Source organism: Micropterus dolomieu, linkage group LG17, assembly GCF_021292245.1.
Source record: "Micropterus dolomieu isolate WLL.071019.BEF.003 ecotype Adirondacks linkage group LG17, ASM2129224v1, whole genome shotgun sequence".
Taxonomy (NCBI): Eukaryota; Metazoa; Chordata; class Actinopteri; order Centrarchiformes; family Centrarchidae; genus Micropterus; species Micropterus dolomieu.
In genome coordinates this window covers 21,766,047-21,779,327 of record NC_060166.1, presented here as the reverse complement: position 1 = coordinate 21,779,327, position 13,281 = coordinate 21,766,047, and the positions used below count along the sequence as shown (strand labels likewise).

General features: G+C 41.3%; 1 protein-coding gene across 1 annotated transcript in view; it reads left to right on the top strand.

Annotated features, from left to right (window-relative positions):
* Positions 1-13,281, top strand: part of elna (elastin a) — a gene marked incomplete at its 3' end in the record, with an annotated part of 41,927 nt that overhangs the window by 16,759 nt on the left and 11,887 nt on the right. Inside the window, 9 exon segments of the mRNA XM_046074668.1 lie at positions 8,730-8,795; positions 9,011-9,079; positions 9,286-9,315; positions 10,373-10,429; positions 10,868-10,942; positions 11,678-11,725; positions 11,875-11,937; positions 12,390-12,422; positions 12,530-12,607. Of these exon segments, the coding sequence (XP_045930624.1) occupies positions 8,730-8,795; positions 9,011-9,079; positions 9,286-9,315; positions 10,373-10,429; positions 10,868-10,942; positions 11,678-11,725; positions 11,875-11,937; positions 12,390-12,422; positions 12,530-12,607 (519 nt within the window).

Genomic DNA, 13,281 nt, shown 5'->3' with positions numbered 1-13,281 from the left:
AGCTTTGGACAGCAGAAAATATGTTGGTGGTTTTGACGTTTCACAGTCTTTGTGACTCTGTTTTAAAGGGGATACTCACTTTTAAGAGTGTTGCTCACGTGCAGTTACCTAGAAAATTGTCATCTCACCACCTACCCGCTCATTTTATAGTGCAAACTTTGGATAATTTTTAATATTATGTGCATCTTTCTGTGATTTAAAACGCACGGTCCTTCAATGCGCCTGGCTCTTTTGGTTTATCTTCAAACCCTCTGGTTCATATCAGGGTCATTGTTTGAAGAAGCACTAAGTTTACTTGTCTGCTTCACAACAGGAAGAGTGAGAAAAGGCAGATAAATTGGAAAAATAGAGCGGATACGGGGAGGACAGAGACAAGGAGAACAGAAAGGGCCGATAACTCTTGCGGACATGCCGTGTATACTGCATATGTCATACGTATACAAACACACACACACATACACATTTTGCGCACATTCATTCGCGCAACACATATGCTTAAGAGAGCTTGCTGAAAGAAAGGAGACTGATAGATTGAGGTGAGGATGAAAGCGTTTAGCCAAAAGAAGATGAGCTTGGAGGAGGTTTAGTCTCCTGGAGCACATATGCTTTTCATTACTGGAGCTCAGACCTGTCCTCTGAGCTGTCAGAGACTGGAAGCATCTGCATGTGTACGGCTGTGAGCGTATATACATATGGTTATGGTATTCATATGTGTGTAATTACAAGTGTGAGCACATGTGCACACATACAAAATTAATATGTATCCTGACACTGGTTTGGGGACATATAGCATCCCCAAACCAGTTCTGAACTGAATCTCAGTGTCAAGTTTTCAATATCTTTGAACCTGAGCTGTCTGCAGAGGAGACTTTTTATTTATATATCACATCGGCCCACCCAATATACACACAGCCTACACAGTTTGTTTGTTCACATTGGACATTCCTCTTGCTTCCCAAATAATTTATCTTGGTTGATGTCAGCAGATGTTGTCGTTAGCGTCTTCAGTAAGCTCTTGAATTCATCTCAAGAATTAAAATGATATCGGAGTAAAGCAAGATAAGGGCTTTATTCATTTTTATTGGTATCTTAACATCAACACATTACAGTTTCTAACTGTGGTATTTTCCCCCACATTGAATGAAACTGATACTCACTATGACTCCACAGCCTTTCACCAGTTATGTGTCATGTTTGCATGGTTGTTCTCTAGTGAGAATGTTACCATCAGAGTATTTTTTCCATGTTCACCATGTTGAGTTGATGAGCCATCCCTTTGCATGCTCTCACAACCTCTCCCCTGCTCCATTTGCCAGCAGGTCTGGAGCATGGACCACTATCAGTGTCCATCTGGCAGCACAGCCTAAGTGTTGTTTATGTAGTGATGGAGAAATGTCTTGCTTTTATTTTCCTAAGAGTCCGTGAAGACAAATCCCCGGTTGAACGACCTTCTTGCAGTCGTTGGTAGAAGTGGACTGAAGTCTATTTGATTGCAGGGCCTGTTTAATGGATTTTTGGCAGAGTAAGCAATGGCAGTGCTGTTTTTTGAGATAGTAGAGCAGTTGAGACTTACATTTACAGTAGATATTTCTTTATGCAAGTTGATTATGTTTGAAATATGTCTCATGATGATTGATTCACAGAGCGCTTAAGTCTAAGCTGAATGTAATGCAGGACAAGTATTGCGGAATGCGACTTAAAGAAATACCTTTGAAACAGAGAACCTTTAAATAGTCACTGCAGAAGGTGTCTTTTGTACATGATTGATTATTTTATAAATATTTTAGAAAATCTTAAGTTCCCAGTGCAGTTTTAGTCATCTTTAAACTGATATTTGCTCACACTATCTCAATGAAATGTTTTGGATTTCTGGATTTCTACTTACTGCTTATCTAGACCCAGTTCTAGGCTAAAGGACATGTGAGGATGAATGGTTTTTAAATGACTTCAGCTTAGCCAATATAGCAAAACATCTACTGGTAAATGCATGTACTACACAATTTGGTAAACAGATTTTCCGCTGTCAGTGATGCAATTTATCTCTCTCACTTGCTTTCCTTTGTAGAGCATCCCATATGTTTGTCATGACGAAATGCCTCCAATAGCTGCACAATGATCATAGCCTTCATAGTGACAGAGGAACTTGGAGAATGCTTTTGAGGCTTAAGGACTCTAACGTCAGCGTTTCAACATGCATGTTCTGAGTAAAGCCGACCTGTCGAACACTAGTCTCTTTTCTCAACCCTGAGTTGTCAGAAAAGTATTCAGTGGAATGCAGTTAGATGCATATGTGGACCATCTGGGAGAGGAAACACACATGGCCAACTTTACATACCATGGCCACAGGCTGTTTGTTGACTGGTTCTCTACCTCTATGCATAATTTGCACAATTGATCTTTTCTGGACATGAAACATACTTGCAGACTTTTAAAATTGGATCCTGCACAAGTGCACATGTACTCTGTGTGCATACTCTAATGCTTGCAGCGTGTTTCTTCCTTGTCTGCATGCCTTTACAGTACATAGTGTGAGTGTGTGCCAAGCTAAAATGGCCAATGGTATGAGCACTGGGTTAGGGATAGTCTGCAGACATATACAGGGGCTCAATGTTGGCATAGCAACTGTGGCATTCCTTTAGAAGTGGATACAAAGTAGAATTTGCTCTCAACTCTTACAGAAACTGGGAAAAGGCAGAACTGTTCTGTCAACTTGAAAGCTTATAGCATGGCGTGCTCTGCTCTGTATGACTAGCATAAACAATGACATCACAAACTCAGTGGACATGCTGTCCGCAATGCATGGTGTAGAAATTAGCACAGTTTGAATTAAGGGACTATGCACAGATGTGTTTGAAATAAGGCATGTGTTTGTGGAGGTGACAGACGCACAAGGACTCAGACAGCCACAGACGTCACTGGGAAGACAGCCAATTTGGCACTGTGGCAGTGCTTGTAATTCACATAACGTGTAATGGTGACTTTTACAGTTAATTTGGAGCCTTTTGTGTGTGTGTGTTCTGATGCCCAAGTGCGTGGGTTGGTGAGAAACTCCAAAGTTCGCCAAAGTTGCTTCATCAGTGTAAGTCGTTAGCACATTATCAAACAGAGCACATTCTCTTTTTAAAGTATGATGCCAACGTCCCCTATAAAAATCAAAATTGACCACCCATAACCAACAATGGATAACCACACTAATCCAGTTTTGTTACACAGATTTTGACCTGGACGCAGACCCAAAAGCAAAGATGTTAGAGAATGAGGTAACCTTAGACCCTGTCCCTGTTTGTCTGTAGGAGCTCTGACAGTTATGCACTCAGGGGTCATCTGGCAAAGGACAAGGCTGAGGCTTTGGGACCTCTCATTGATAGTGTCAATGACTCCATGGAAAAGGAAAAGGAAAACAATAAAAGGCTTGCCGCCAAAGCCTCACACCAGCCAGAGAGAGAGAGCGTATGCGTCTAGTGGTGTGACTGTGAGATGCTTAATTAGTCCAACATGTGACTAGACCTGCTTCTCACAGCTCGGTGCCCGTGACTGACAGCACAGAGAACCTGGAAGTGACAAGAAGCAGGGGAGGTGGCAGGAGAAGGCGGGGGGAGAGGAAGCACGGGGAGCTTCAGTGTGTCCAGTTGTCTCACGCGATCTGGAATCACTACAGCACCTCGCAATATTCTGCTTTCATCCAGCTTGTCCGGCGTCACCTCGCAAGAATGCAATCCATCCACCAACTTGGAAGGGAAACAGTGTGATAATTTGATACTGATAAAAATCTGGTGTCATGAGAATGAAGGACATAATGATGGGCTTAGCTTTAAAAGTGAACATATATCTGGGACCACAGCCGAAGAACAGAATCTGCCTGTCAGTCACAGTAAAATGCTGATTCTCTGGGGACCTCCAGCCTTTGAAGATGAAGATATGAAGATTTCCCATCACATTACAGAAAATTGCAGCATTTGCACTGCCATAGCACGTCTCTGTGCTTCTGGCAACAACCTTTTACTCTTGTATGTTTGTGGTTTGATTGTTTGTGTTGGTTTGTACAGCAAATCCAGTGTTTAGCTGAACACAAGACTCAAAATTTAGAATTTTTCTTTTGAGCACACTAACACTGGTAACACTACACTTGTAATGTCCTCTGGCATTTCAGTAAAGAAACATTTGTTCTTAGGCCGCTCGCCTGATTAAATATGAGCTAAAACAAACAATACAGAAACAAGTCCCAAAAATGTCATGGACATTCCAGAGCTCCAGCTCCGAAGTCTGCTTTCTGTGCGTCTGCCGTCAGTTACGGTGGATGAATGCCATGGAATTCTTTGCTCTCTTAAATTAAACCCTTCACCAGGCCCAGCTGGTTCACAAAGTAGAGACAAAGGGAGACGGGGAGGATAGGGGAGTAGATGGAAAGGAGCAAGAAAATCCATCCTTCACTTCTCACGTTTGGCTTACTCTGGTTGCCGCTATTAACACCTCACGTCTGTTCGGCGCAACCCCTTAGACACGTTTTGGAGATGAAAGAGCGAGAGAAAAGAATAAATTTTGGAGAAACTGGGAGAACAAGAGTAAGATAAAGTGACTGAGAGTCGAAGACAATGTTTTGATTAATGTCTCTTGTATTCCTCTGGTTCTGTAACAGACGATTACCTTACCTAACCCCAATGGAGCATGAGCAAGACGTTTCAGTGTTGAGATTGAAACCAGATATGTCTATTCACACTGGCTCATATCCATCTCTTGTACCGGACCCGAGTTCGAGAACATGACTGGTGACTGAAAGAACTACCCATGCTGTCTGGCCAGTTTTACTTCAGTGTCAGTCTTCAGTTTAAATACCAATGCACATGACATGGCACTACAGGAGGCAGTGGATGTGGCAACCTGTCCTTCATCACATTTTCATTCCTCTGGAAACAAGACTCTTATTTTGTCAGAGGAGGTCTAGACTTGCATTTACTGAGTGTGCCCTCACTGAGATCATTCTTAAACCAGCCACCACATATGAATCACCACTGTTGGGTGCTTCTCAATTATTCACTGCCACACCATCCCAAATTTCACCTTGACAACCTGCTGGTGCACTTGTCACTACACTGTTGTGAGAGCCAGTGGTCTTTTCTGAACGGAAACTGGCCACACTTTTTTTAGAAATCTAAACGGAGGAAACTATGATGCATTGCAGTTCTGCATCGTTTACCTTCCAATTTCCTTGGCCCTTACTCTTCTCTCCTGTGTAGTATTGGGTTTCTGTCCCTTCCATCTTATATTGACCTTTTGTAGGGTTCCTTTGTCCAAGGTCCAAAGGCAGTTGGGGTTTCAAGTGGTCTCTCAGGCTTCCTATTATGTCTCGAGGGTCACAGAGAAAATTAGCCACTACAGTTATGTACAGAAATCCTTCAGCTTGTCAGCAATCAACTAAATACTGGGAGCAGCACCAAAGAAAAGCGATGATTTGATGTCAGGGTCACGGTGCAGTCTTTCCATGTGTGTGGTTCAGGACAACAAACAACAGTGGTGTAGACTTCCAATAATGTGTGAGCTAAGACAGGTCTATTTGTGTGAGCTGATGTGGCGTAATAATAGTAGTCCAACAAAAGCATGCTTGTTTGAGCTGACAAGATGGTGTAAATATGGCTAAACAGAGAACTTTTGTAATAAAACTCTAGACTCCATCTCCCAAATATACAATCAGTGGATGGGTGCCAAATCGACAAAGGTCCATATTTTGATAGCATGTGCTCTCACTTTCACCCTGAAAATTAGCAACCTCCAGGGTAGTATTTTTTTTTAACTTGAGAGAGTTTTATTTTCCAAGTGTTTAGTGATGTCAGAACTACACGACATAACGCTTCTTTTCCTTTCTTCCTTGTCTAAACCTCGTGTCTGCCCAAGGCCTGCACTCATGCTCACACAGACACGCAGACAAACACCCTCTCCGGCTGACTTCTGCGTGTCTGCATCTTGTCTCCTGATCTCAAATCAGAGAGCTCAACGTGGCAGGTACTGGTTGACCCTGAGCACGACTGCCAGAGCCAGGCTGGGTCATGCACATGTGAGCACAGGTGGGCCAGAAGATGGATGAAAGTCTCCACAGTCCTGCCTGTCTTCACTCTCTCTTCATGTTTCTCTTCCAGTGACACGTGTAATCTCTCTGTTGCGCACTGTGCTGTATATTTCCAACACTCATACAAACACCTCACACTGGCCAATGAGACATTCTGTAATCCGGAGGCTAGACCAGACAGTACAAGGAACATTTCAAGACAGAATTTAATAATTTTAAGGGTATTAGGCATCATTCTTTTTTTTTGTCAATCCCTTAACAATTTTTATGGTATGTGGAGCTCACTGATAAAAATGAGACAAATTAAATAGATTTGTTGTGTCAGTGCAAAAGACAGTTGAAAAGGGAAAGCCCTAGATCAGTCAGATTTATATAAGAACTGATTACTGTTGTTATTACTTTGAGGTGTGTATGGGGAGGGTTGAGCAATCAAGGAGAATCGAGCTGAAAATTTTGAAGGAGATAGATTATTGCAAGGGAGCTTAGCTTAGTGTCTGGCCTCGCATTGCATGCTCAGTCTGTTTGCCAAGCCCTTGGCAAGGCCAGTGCCCACATTTGTTTTGACTAGGTCATGAAACTCCACACTTCCATCTTTCTCTCTGTCTCTCCCAGCACATTCCTTCTCCTTGTCAGTATCATTACCTGCACCCTGCAGATTGTTGGACCGCAAACTCTCGTCCTCCAGTCTGATCTGGACCCCCCTCCTCTTTTCAGCTTGTTTCCCATGCTTAGTTGCTCTTCCCCCAGACTTTTTGGCTTACAAGTATTGATGAAAACAAGTTCCTTGGTGGGACTAGCTTGCTGGCAGCATTCAATTTTCTTGTTTAAAAAAACAGTCATTACTCCAACATGTCTGATTGGGGAGCTTGTTCAACTCACAGCTTCTTCTAATACAAGTCTGCGAATCACGTGTCTCATTTGTTATCCCTAGAAAATAGGAATATATCACTTCGGCAGTTATCTGGAGATACTTATCTTCAGCTTAATTTGAATAATCACTCACTTTTTCCATATACTGTATATACATTGAAGTATTAATTATTGTTTAATGTTTGGGAATGTCAGACAAATCAAAGCTTCACAATGTTAGGCAGTGTTTTTTAATGTAATAAACTGCTCTTTTAGTTTTATTTTGGACATTTGTATCATGTTGCTCCCATAGGAAGAGGTGGCAGTTGGTTTTCACTGCTTATTTGCTTTTCTAGTTTATACCAGCCACTAAACCCAAGCAATGCAAGCCTTCAGTTGATTTTTATTATTTTCCGATTAATTAACCAATGGTACCTGTAAATGTACATGTTTCAAGATTTATGGCTGGGATAAAATCATTTGGTGTATTATTCTCTAAATGTGAGCAGGTGGTGAGCATTTTATTCCGCATTCTTTCTTTCTTTCCACACATTTTCCATTATCCTATCTTCTTCTCAAAACTTTTCTGTTCTTGTCAGCAAGCAGAAACCTAAGGTGGGATATGACTTTATCAAATAGGTGGTATTATGCTTATTTTCAGGTTAAAAAACTTATTTAGAGGTTGTACCAGAACAGGTTTAGATTGTTTAGACATTGCATCAGCTCCTCTTTTCACCGTGTGTTTTGAATGCTTCGTTTTAGCTATGGATTGAAACATCTTGCCTGTACATGATCTTTGTTGGGAGTTGCGCATGTGCAGTTCCTAGTTAAGAACTACTAGCCAATCAGAATCAGAGTAGGGCGGGTCGTGAGAAGCCGGTAAACACGGCTTCGGTTCAGCTGTATATCCCCTTACCAGCTTAGTAACCTTAGCAACATATTTCAGAGTGGTGAGTTATTAATCTGTAACAAATGTATCTTTCATCCATACAGTTTTAACTGAGCTCTGTCTCTACATCACAGTAACAACATTATGTCCATGAAATGCCTGGAGGGTAGCTAGTGTTTGGAAGGGAGAATAGAGGCAGCAGGCGGACCTCTTATCACTGTGTGCTGCACGGTGTTTTTGAGGGCGTGTCCGACTAGATGCTTGGCGACCGTTATGACGTGCATTTTGGTGTGGTGTCACAGGGATGAAAGGGAAATGGCTGAACTACAAACGAGCTGTTTTCAGGCAGTTCAGAGCAGTGTTTTCTGTGGGAGATGGGAAATCCCTTTGTGCTGGACTTTGGGCTTTTTCACTTTGCAAACCTATTACATGCACAAAAGGTATATAACTCAATAAAGGAGAGGGAAAAAGCTAAAAAGCACAATACCACCTCTTTAATGCATCAAGTCAAAACAAAAAGCTTTTGACGCCCATACATTAGTTTGGGGCTTCAGCGAGAAGAGACTGCTCCCTCCAGTGTTTAGAATACAGCATAACCAGATGGTCAACCACTAGATGTTTTTGTCTACCGTGTTTATGAAATCAGTGGGGTTCAGATGAAGCCCAAGGTGCAGTCCTTGGCTCCAGAAACTCAAATGTGAGTGTTTTCCATCAAACTTAATTAAGCACACATGATATTGGGAAATGTTTTGATGAAAGATTGAGTGGTGGGTTATTTTGAAGGGTAATTACGGCTGGATAAATCACTAGTTACTCATTATAGCCACAAGAAGAAGATCTTCTTTTCTTTGACACTCTATGCCCCCGTCTACTCTCACTCTGTCTTTCTCTCTACTCTGCTGCCTGTCTATCATTTTCTTGCCAATCCAGGTTATGGCAATCTAGGAGTCGGTGGTCTTGGAGGTGGTGGCCTGGGAGGTGGAGGCCATGGAGGAGGTGAGTACTGAAACTGGAATTGGTGGTGTGTGCGAGCATAAGTACAACGTTTAGTTGACAGTAGGTTAGAGCATTATATTCCCAGTATAACAACATACATTTTAAACCATACTCATAAGGTTTCACACCATGGGTCTCCAGTGTGTTTGAAATGTGTGTTTGAAGGCTACACTATAAGCAAGCACACTCACCTTTGCCCCTTTGGTTTAATTTAGGATATGGTGGATACGGAGGAGGCGCTGGGGGCTTTTTCCCAGGAGTTGGACAGAAGGCTGCCAAAAGAGGTACAGCAGGTGGCAGAAAATGTCTGGATGCAATTGTAACATCAGTTTAGTACAAAGGGAGTGATGCCACCAGTTAATTGGTGCCATTAATTTCATTATTGATTTACAGTGACAACACAATCATTCTGATAAGGTTCTTTGAGGGTTATTCCCTAAATCTCTTATATTGACAAACTCCTCTGAAATTCTGCATGTCCTAATCACAGGTGCAGGAGGCCCTCTGCTTCCACATGGAGGTAAGCTCATTCTTGGCCTCATGACAGTCTATTGTACAAACTTAAACTGTGCTGAATACTGACTCAAAGCTTTTTCAGACTCTGATAGATCTGCATGCTTGCATGTTATGAGAAAGCCAAAATGAATGTTTTGCATTAATCGTAACTCGACATGAAAAACACTGTTTGGCATACACGTGTAATTTTTTGTCATGTACCTGCAAACCTTGGACAGTTTGAACTTGATCTGAGCCCAGTGTGACCTTAAAGTCTGTGCTGTGTAAGTGCACATGATTTGCTTTAAATTAGGCCCGGCTGATTAAGCACGGACTCAGGAGGTCCCAATCATGGCCAGAGCTCTACTATGGCAAAGAGCCTGCTCTTAAGTATTGGTTGGCAATGACAAAACTTCAGTCCCTAGAATCAGTTTGTACTATTTTCATGACACTCAAAATAACTATTCATTCCTCAGAAACAGCACAGATAAAACAAAACATTCCATTGCCAAACCTTTCCTCACCAAATCTCCCGGGCCACATACTTACAGGCAGTGCGCAACGTCTGTCCTACAAAGTATGGAGAATTTAAGATTAAAAATGGTAAAAAATAAAATAAATTAAATTAAAGTTTCAACAAATACACAGTGTGTTTTATCCTGCTGCCAAGCTCCCTTACAAGTGAAGCTGACATCTAATTTCCTGCCCGCATGGATAGCCAAAGAAATGAGGCATTTGATGAGGCAAAGCAAATGCCATGCATGCTGGCTGCTTCTCCTGATTAGATTAAAAGTCAGGCATGTTGCTTTTGATCATGGGGTGATGACAGACTAGTAGGGCCAGATTAGCTGCTCTCAATACCAATGGGCTGTCTAAGGATCTGGCTCCCTGCTGAAGAGGTCAAGTCTGGCACATGCCAAACACTTGCTCATTAAAACTTTACAGTATCACAGGGCCCTCTAGTGGTCATGTTATGTGCAACTAAAGAGTCCTTGTGTTGCAATGTTTTCATTACTCTGATGTCCAAAAGCCAGTATGACCTCAAACCAGAAATTATGTATGTGCTCTTTATATTCAAACAGGGACTGGAGGAAGTGTGCCTGGAGGCACAGGTACTGGAGCTGGAGTTCCCGCTGGAGGCAAGACACACACACATCAGTCTGTCCATTTTCTAATTTTATATTTTATTTTGCGCTGTTAATGTTACCTAGTTACTAGTAGTCATACTGTGATTTCTGCCTCACAATGCCTTGGAACAAGGTTAACCATTCCCTTTAATACTTTAGGAATAGTATGACATTTAATATCTCAAATTGGCTCTTTGTCAGGGACAGTGAGATTGATTTCTCTGACAAAGAGCCAGTTTGGGCTCCAGTTATAGTACATTTTCTAGTGTAATAAAGTAAAAAATTGAAAGAGACCAGTTAACAGTGTTTTGACTCCTCAGGAGGCAGGAATCACACTTACTGTTAATTGGACTCAGCACTTGGCCAAGAAATATGTGCATATGTTTTTAACACTGTACATTTGTCATACTCCGTTCAATGAGCCAAGTATCATTTAATCTTTTTCTTCAGGACCTGTTATTCCTCAGACAGGCCTTCCTGGAGGGGCTGGTGGTGCTGCTGGAAAGAAAGCTGCCAAAGTGCCAGGTTATGTTACTCCACAGTAAATTCACAAGGATGAAGGCAGACAGGATGCAGATCACATCACAGTGCCACATAAAATTAATTTTCCTTCTGGAACATGTTCAGTGTGGTGGAAACTTTTAGGAAAAAATATGTTTAGCATTGGCAAAATAATGATGTTTTAAAAACTTTAGGCCTGCAGTTTTGAATGTCTTCATGTGAGATTAGCCTTTGTTAAAATCAGCTTTATCGATATATACCTGTACTTCTAACAAAACCTACATACACTACTGCAAATAAAATAAACTTTATGTTGGACTCCAAACACAGCAGAGTTGATCGTGCTATACACACTACTAAGCTACAATACTAAATGCTAGCCTATGTTCTTATTATAGATGTACTCAAGCTGAGTTACCTTTCAGGAGAAACATCTGCTTCTGTGCTAGCATGAGGCTATGAAAAATGTCCAACATCCAACATTATGATGTCCCTCCAATAGAGGATTTCACTGGTATCAGTGAATCAATGATCAATGAACATGTAGTCACCTGCCTGGTTTTGCTGCATCCTGTCTGGCTCTTGACATGGTAGTGTCATAATGATTTACAGCCATATCATTTTTCATGGTGAATGTTCTCATAAATGTTTGTTTTTTTAATTTAAACTGATTATTGCTGCTCATGCATGCCAGATCCCTCTCACAGTTTTGAATGGGTTAGCGGAAGTGCAGTAATGTCCTCTCATTGGCTGTGGCAGGTGTGGGTGTGCCTGGGCTTTACCAAGGTGGACTAGTGCCAGGAAAAGGTTAGCCTCTTTCATAGATTAATCTCAGGCACTATGTGTCACTATTGTGTTTCACTATATGAATGGTCTGTGCTTTTGCAAACAAAAAAGTGCACAGGGATTTATTATGGTTGTTTTGGGGGATTGGGGGTTGCTTTTGGCTCCATCAGGGTTTAATGGACGTGGAGTTCTGCCTGGGGTGGCCACTGGCACCGACCTGAATTCCAAATCAAGTAAGATTTTGTTTTGTTGGCTAATTTTGACACTATTCTTATTTTATTATTGCCTTTGTTTTGAAAAATGAAAACATGGGAACACGACATGAACACAGCAGTTCTACAGAGGTTAAACAGTGGAAAAATATATGATAAAATATGTACACAATACTAAAATAGACAGTATGAAAACAATATCTTGAGTAGAACACATACAAGAACAAAAGATAAATAAAGAATTACGTGAAATTACATTTTCAAAATAGTTAAAAATGGTGGTTGTTGTCAAAGAAATGTTATTGGTCTATACAGCTTATCCAGACCATAATGTTACAGAGTCTGTTAAGTTTTAAGGCCATGGTTCAGTTTGCTGTGTTTGTTTAGTTGCTAAAACTCTGCCTAGTATTTACATTGAAATTTTTATCTTTCATCTGTGTGTCTGATTGGATTGTGTGATTATTCTTATGCAGTTGGAGGGGGAGGACAAGGAGGTCAAGGACCAGGTAACTTTGTTTTTGATTATTGCTGTATTACAAACAAATATATTTGTATTTTGTCAGTATTGTTGGTATTAGCTGATCAGAATTTAAGTTTATTTCCTTTGTCACAGGAGGCCGTGTCTACAATGGACAGATGCAGCCAGGAGTGTTCCATGGATACCCCCTCAAATCACCCCTCAAAGTGCAAGGTGTGACCTTAATCTATACAGTTACTGTTATTCAGAAGTTGCTCTCTTCTCTTCATATGGTATGATATGTTCATAGCTACTGTTTACAATGTTACACTTCTTTTTCTCTCCAGCATACAGACAGTCTTATTCACCTTATGGCATGATAACCAATGGGCACTTTTATGGATATCGCCCTGAGGTTTTCTATGGTGGGTTTATCGCTGGCTGATTTTTAAAGAGAGATGTCTGTCTTTGGGGCCCAAGAAAGTTTTTTTCATTTGGTCCCAAAAGCAGAACATTACCTCCACTGCCTGCTTTGTTGAGTTTCCCACAGTAATGCTGCTGTGTTCCTAGTTCTGCAGTGAATGAGAGAATCTCAAACACTGCTACTAAACTTTGCTGCAGTAGAGAAAGCTTGCCGACTCACCAATACCCATCAGGATGTCTTGTATTACCTTGTAAAATGAGGATTTCTAAGTGAATTATGATTGTATTTCTGACTTGTCAAAGCTGTATGGTCACTGAAACATACGTTATATTCTCTGCCTTTGTGCCTATATTTGATCTTTAAACGGAGGCAACCATGGTAGAAATGGAGTGAGAGCGCGGCCAGACATATCCACAGTCATCAGCCATACCCAAACCAGAGGGTTTCGGGGTACATGTAATATGTTGTAGATGGCTTAACTTAT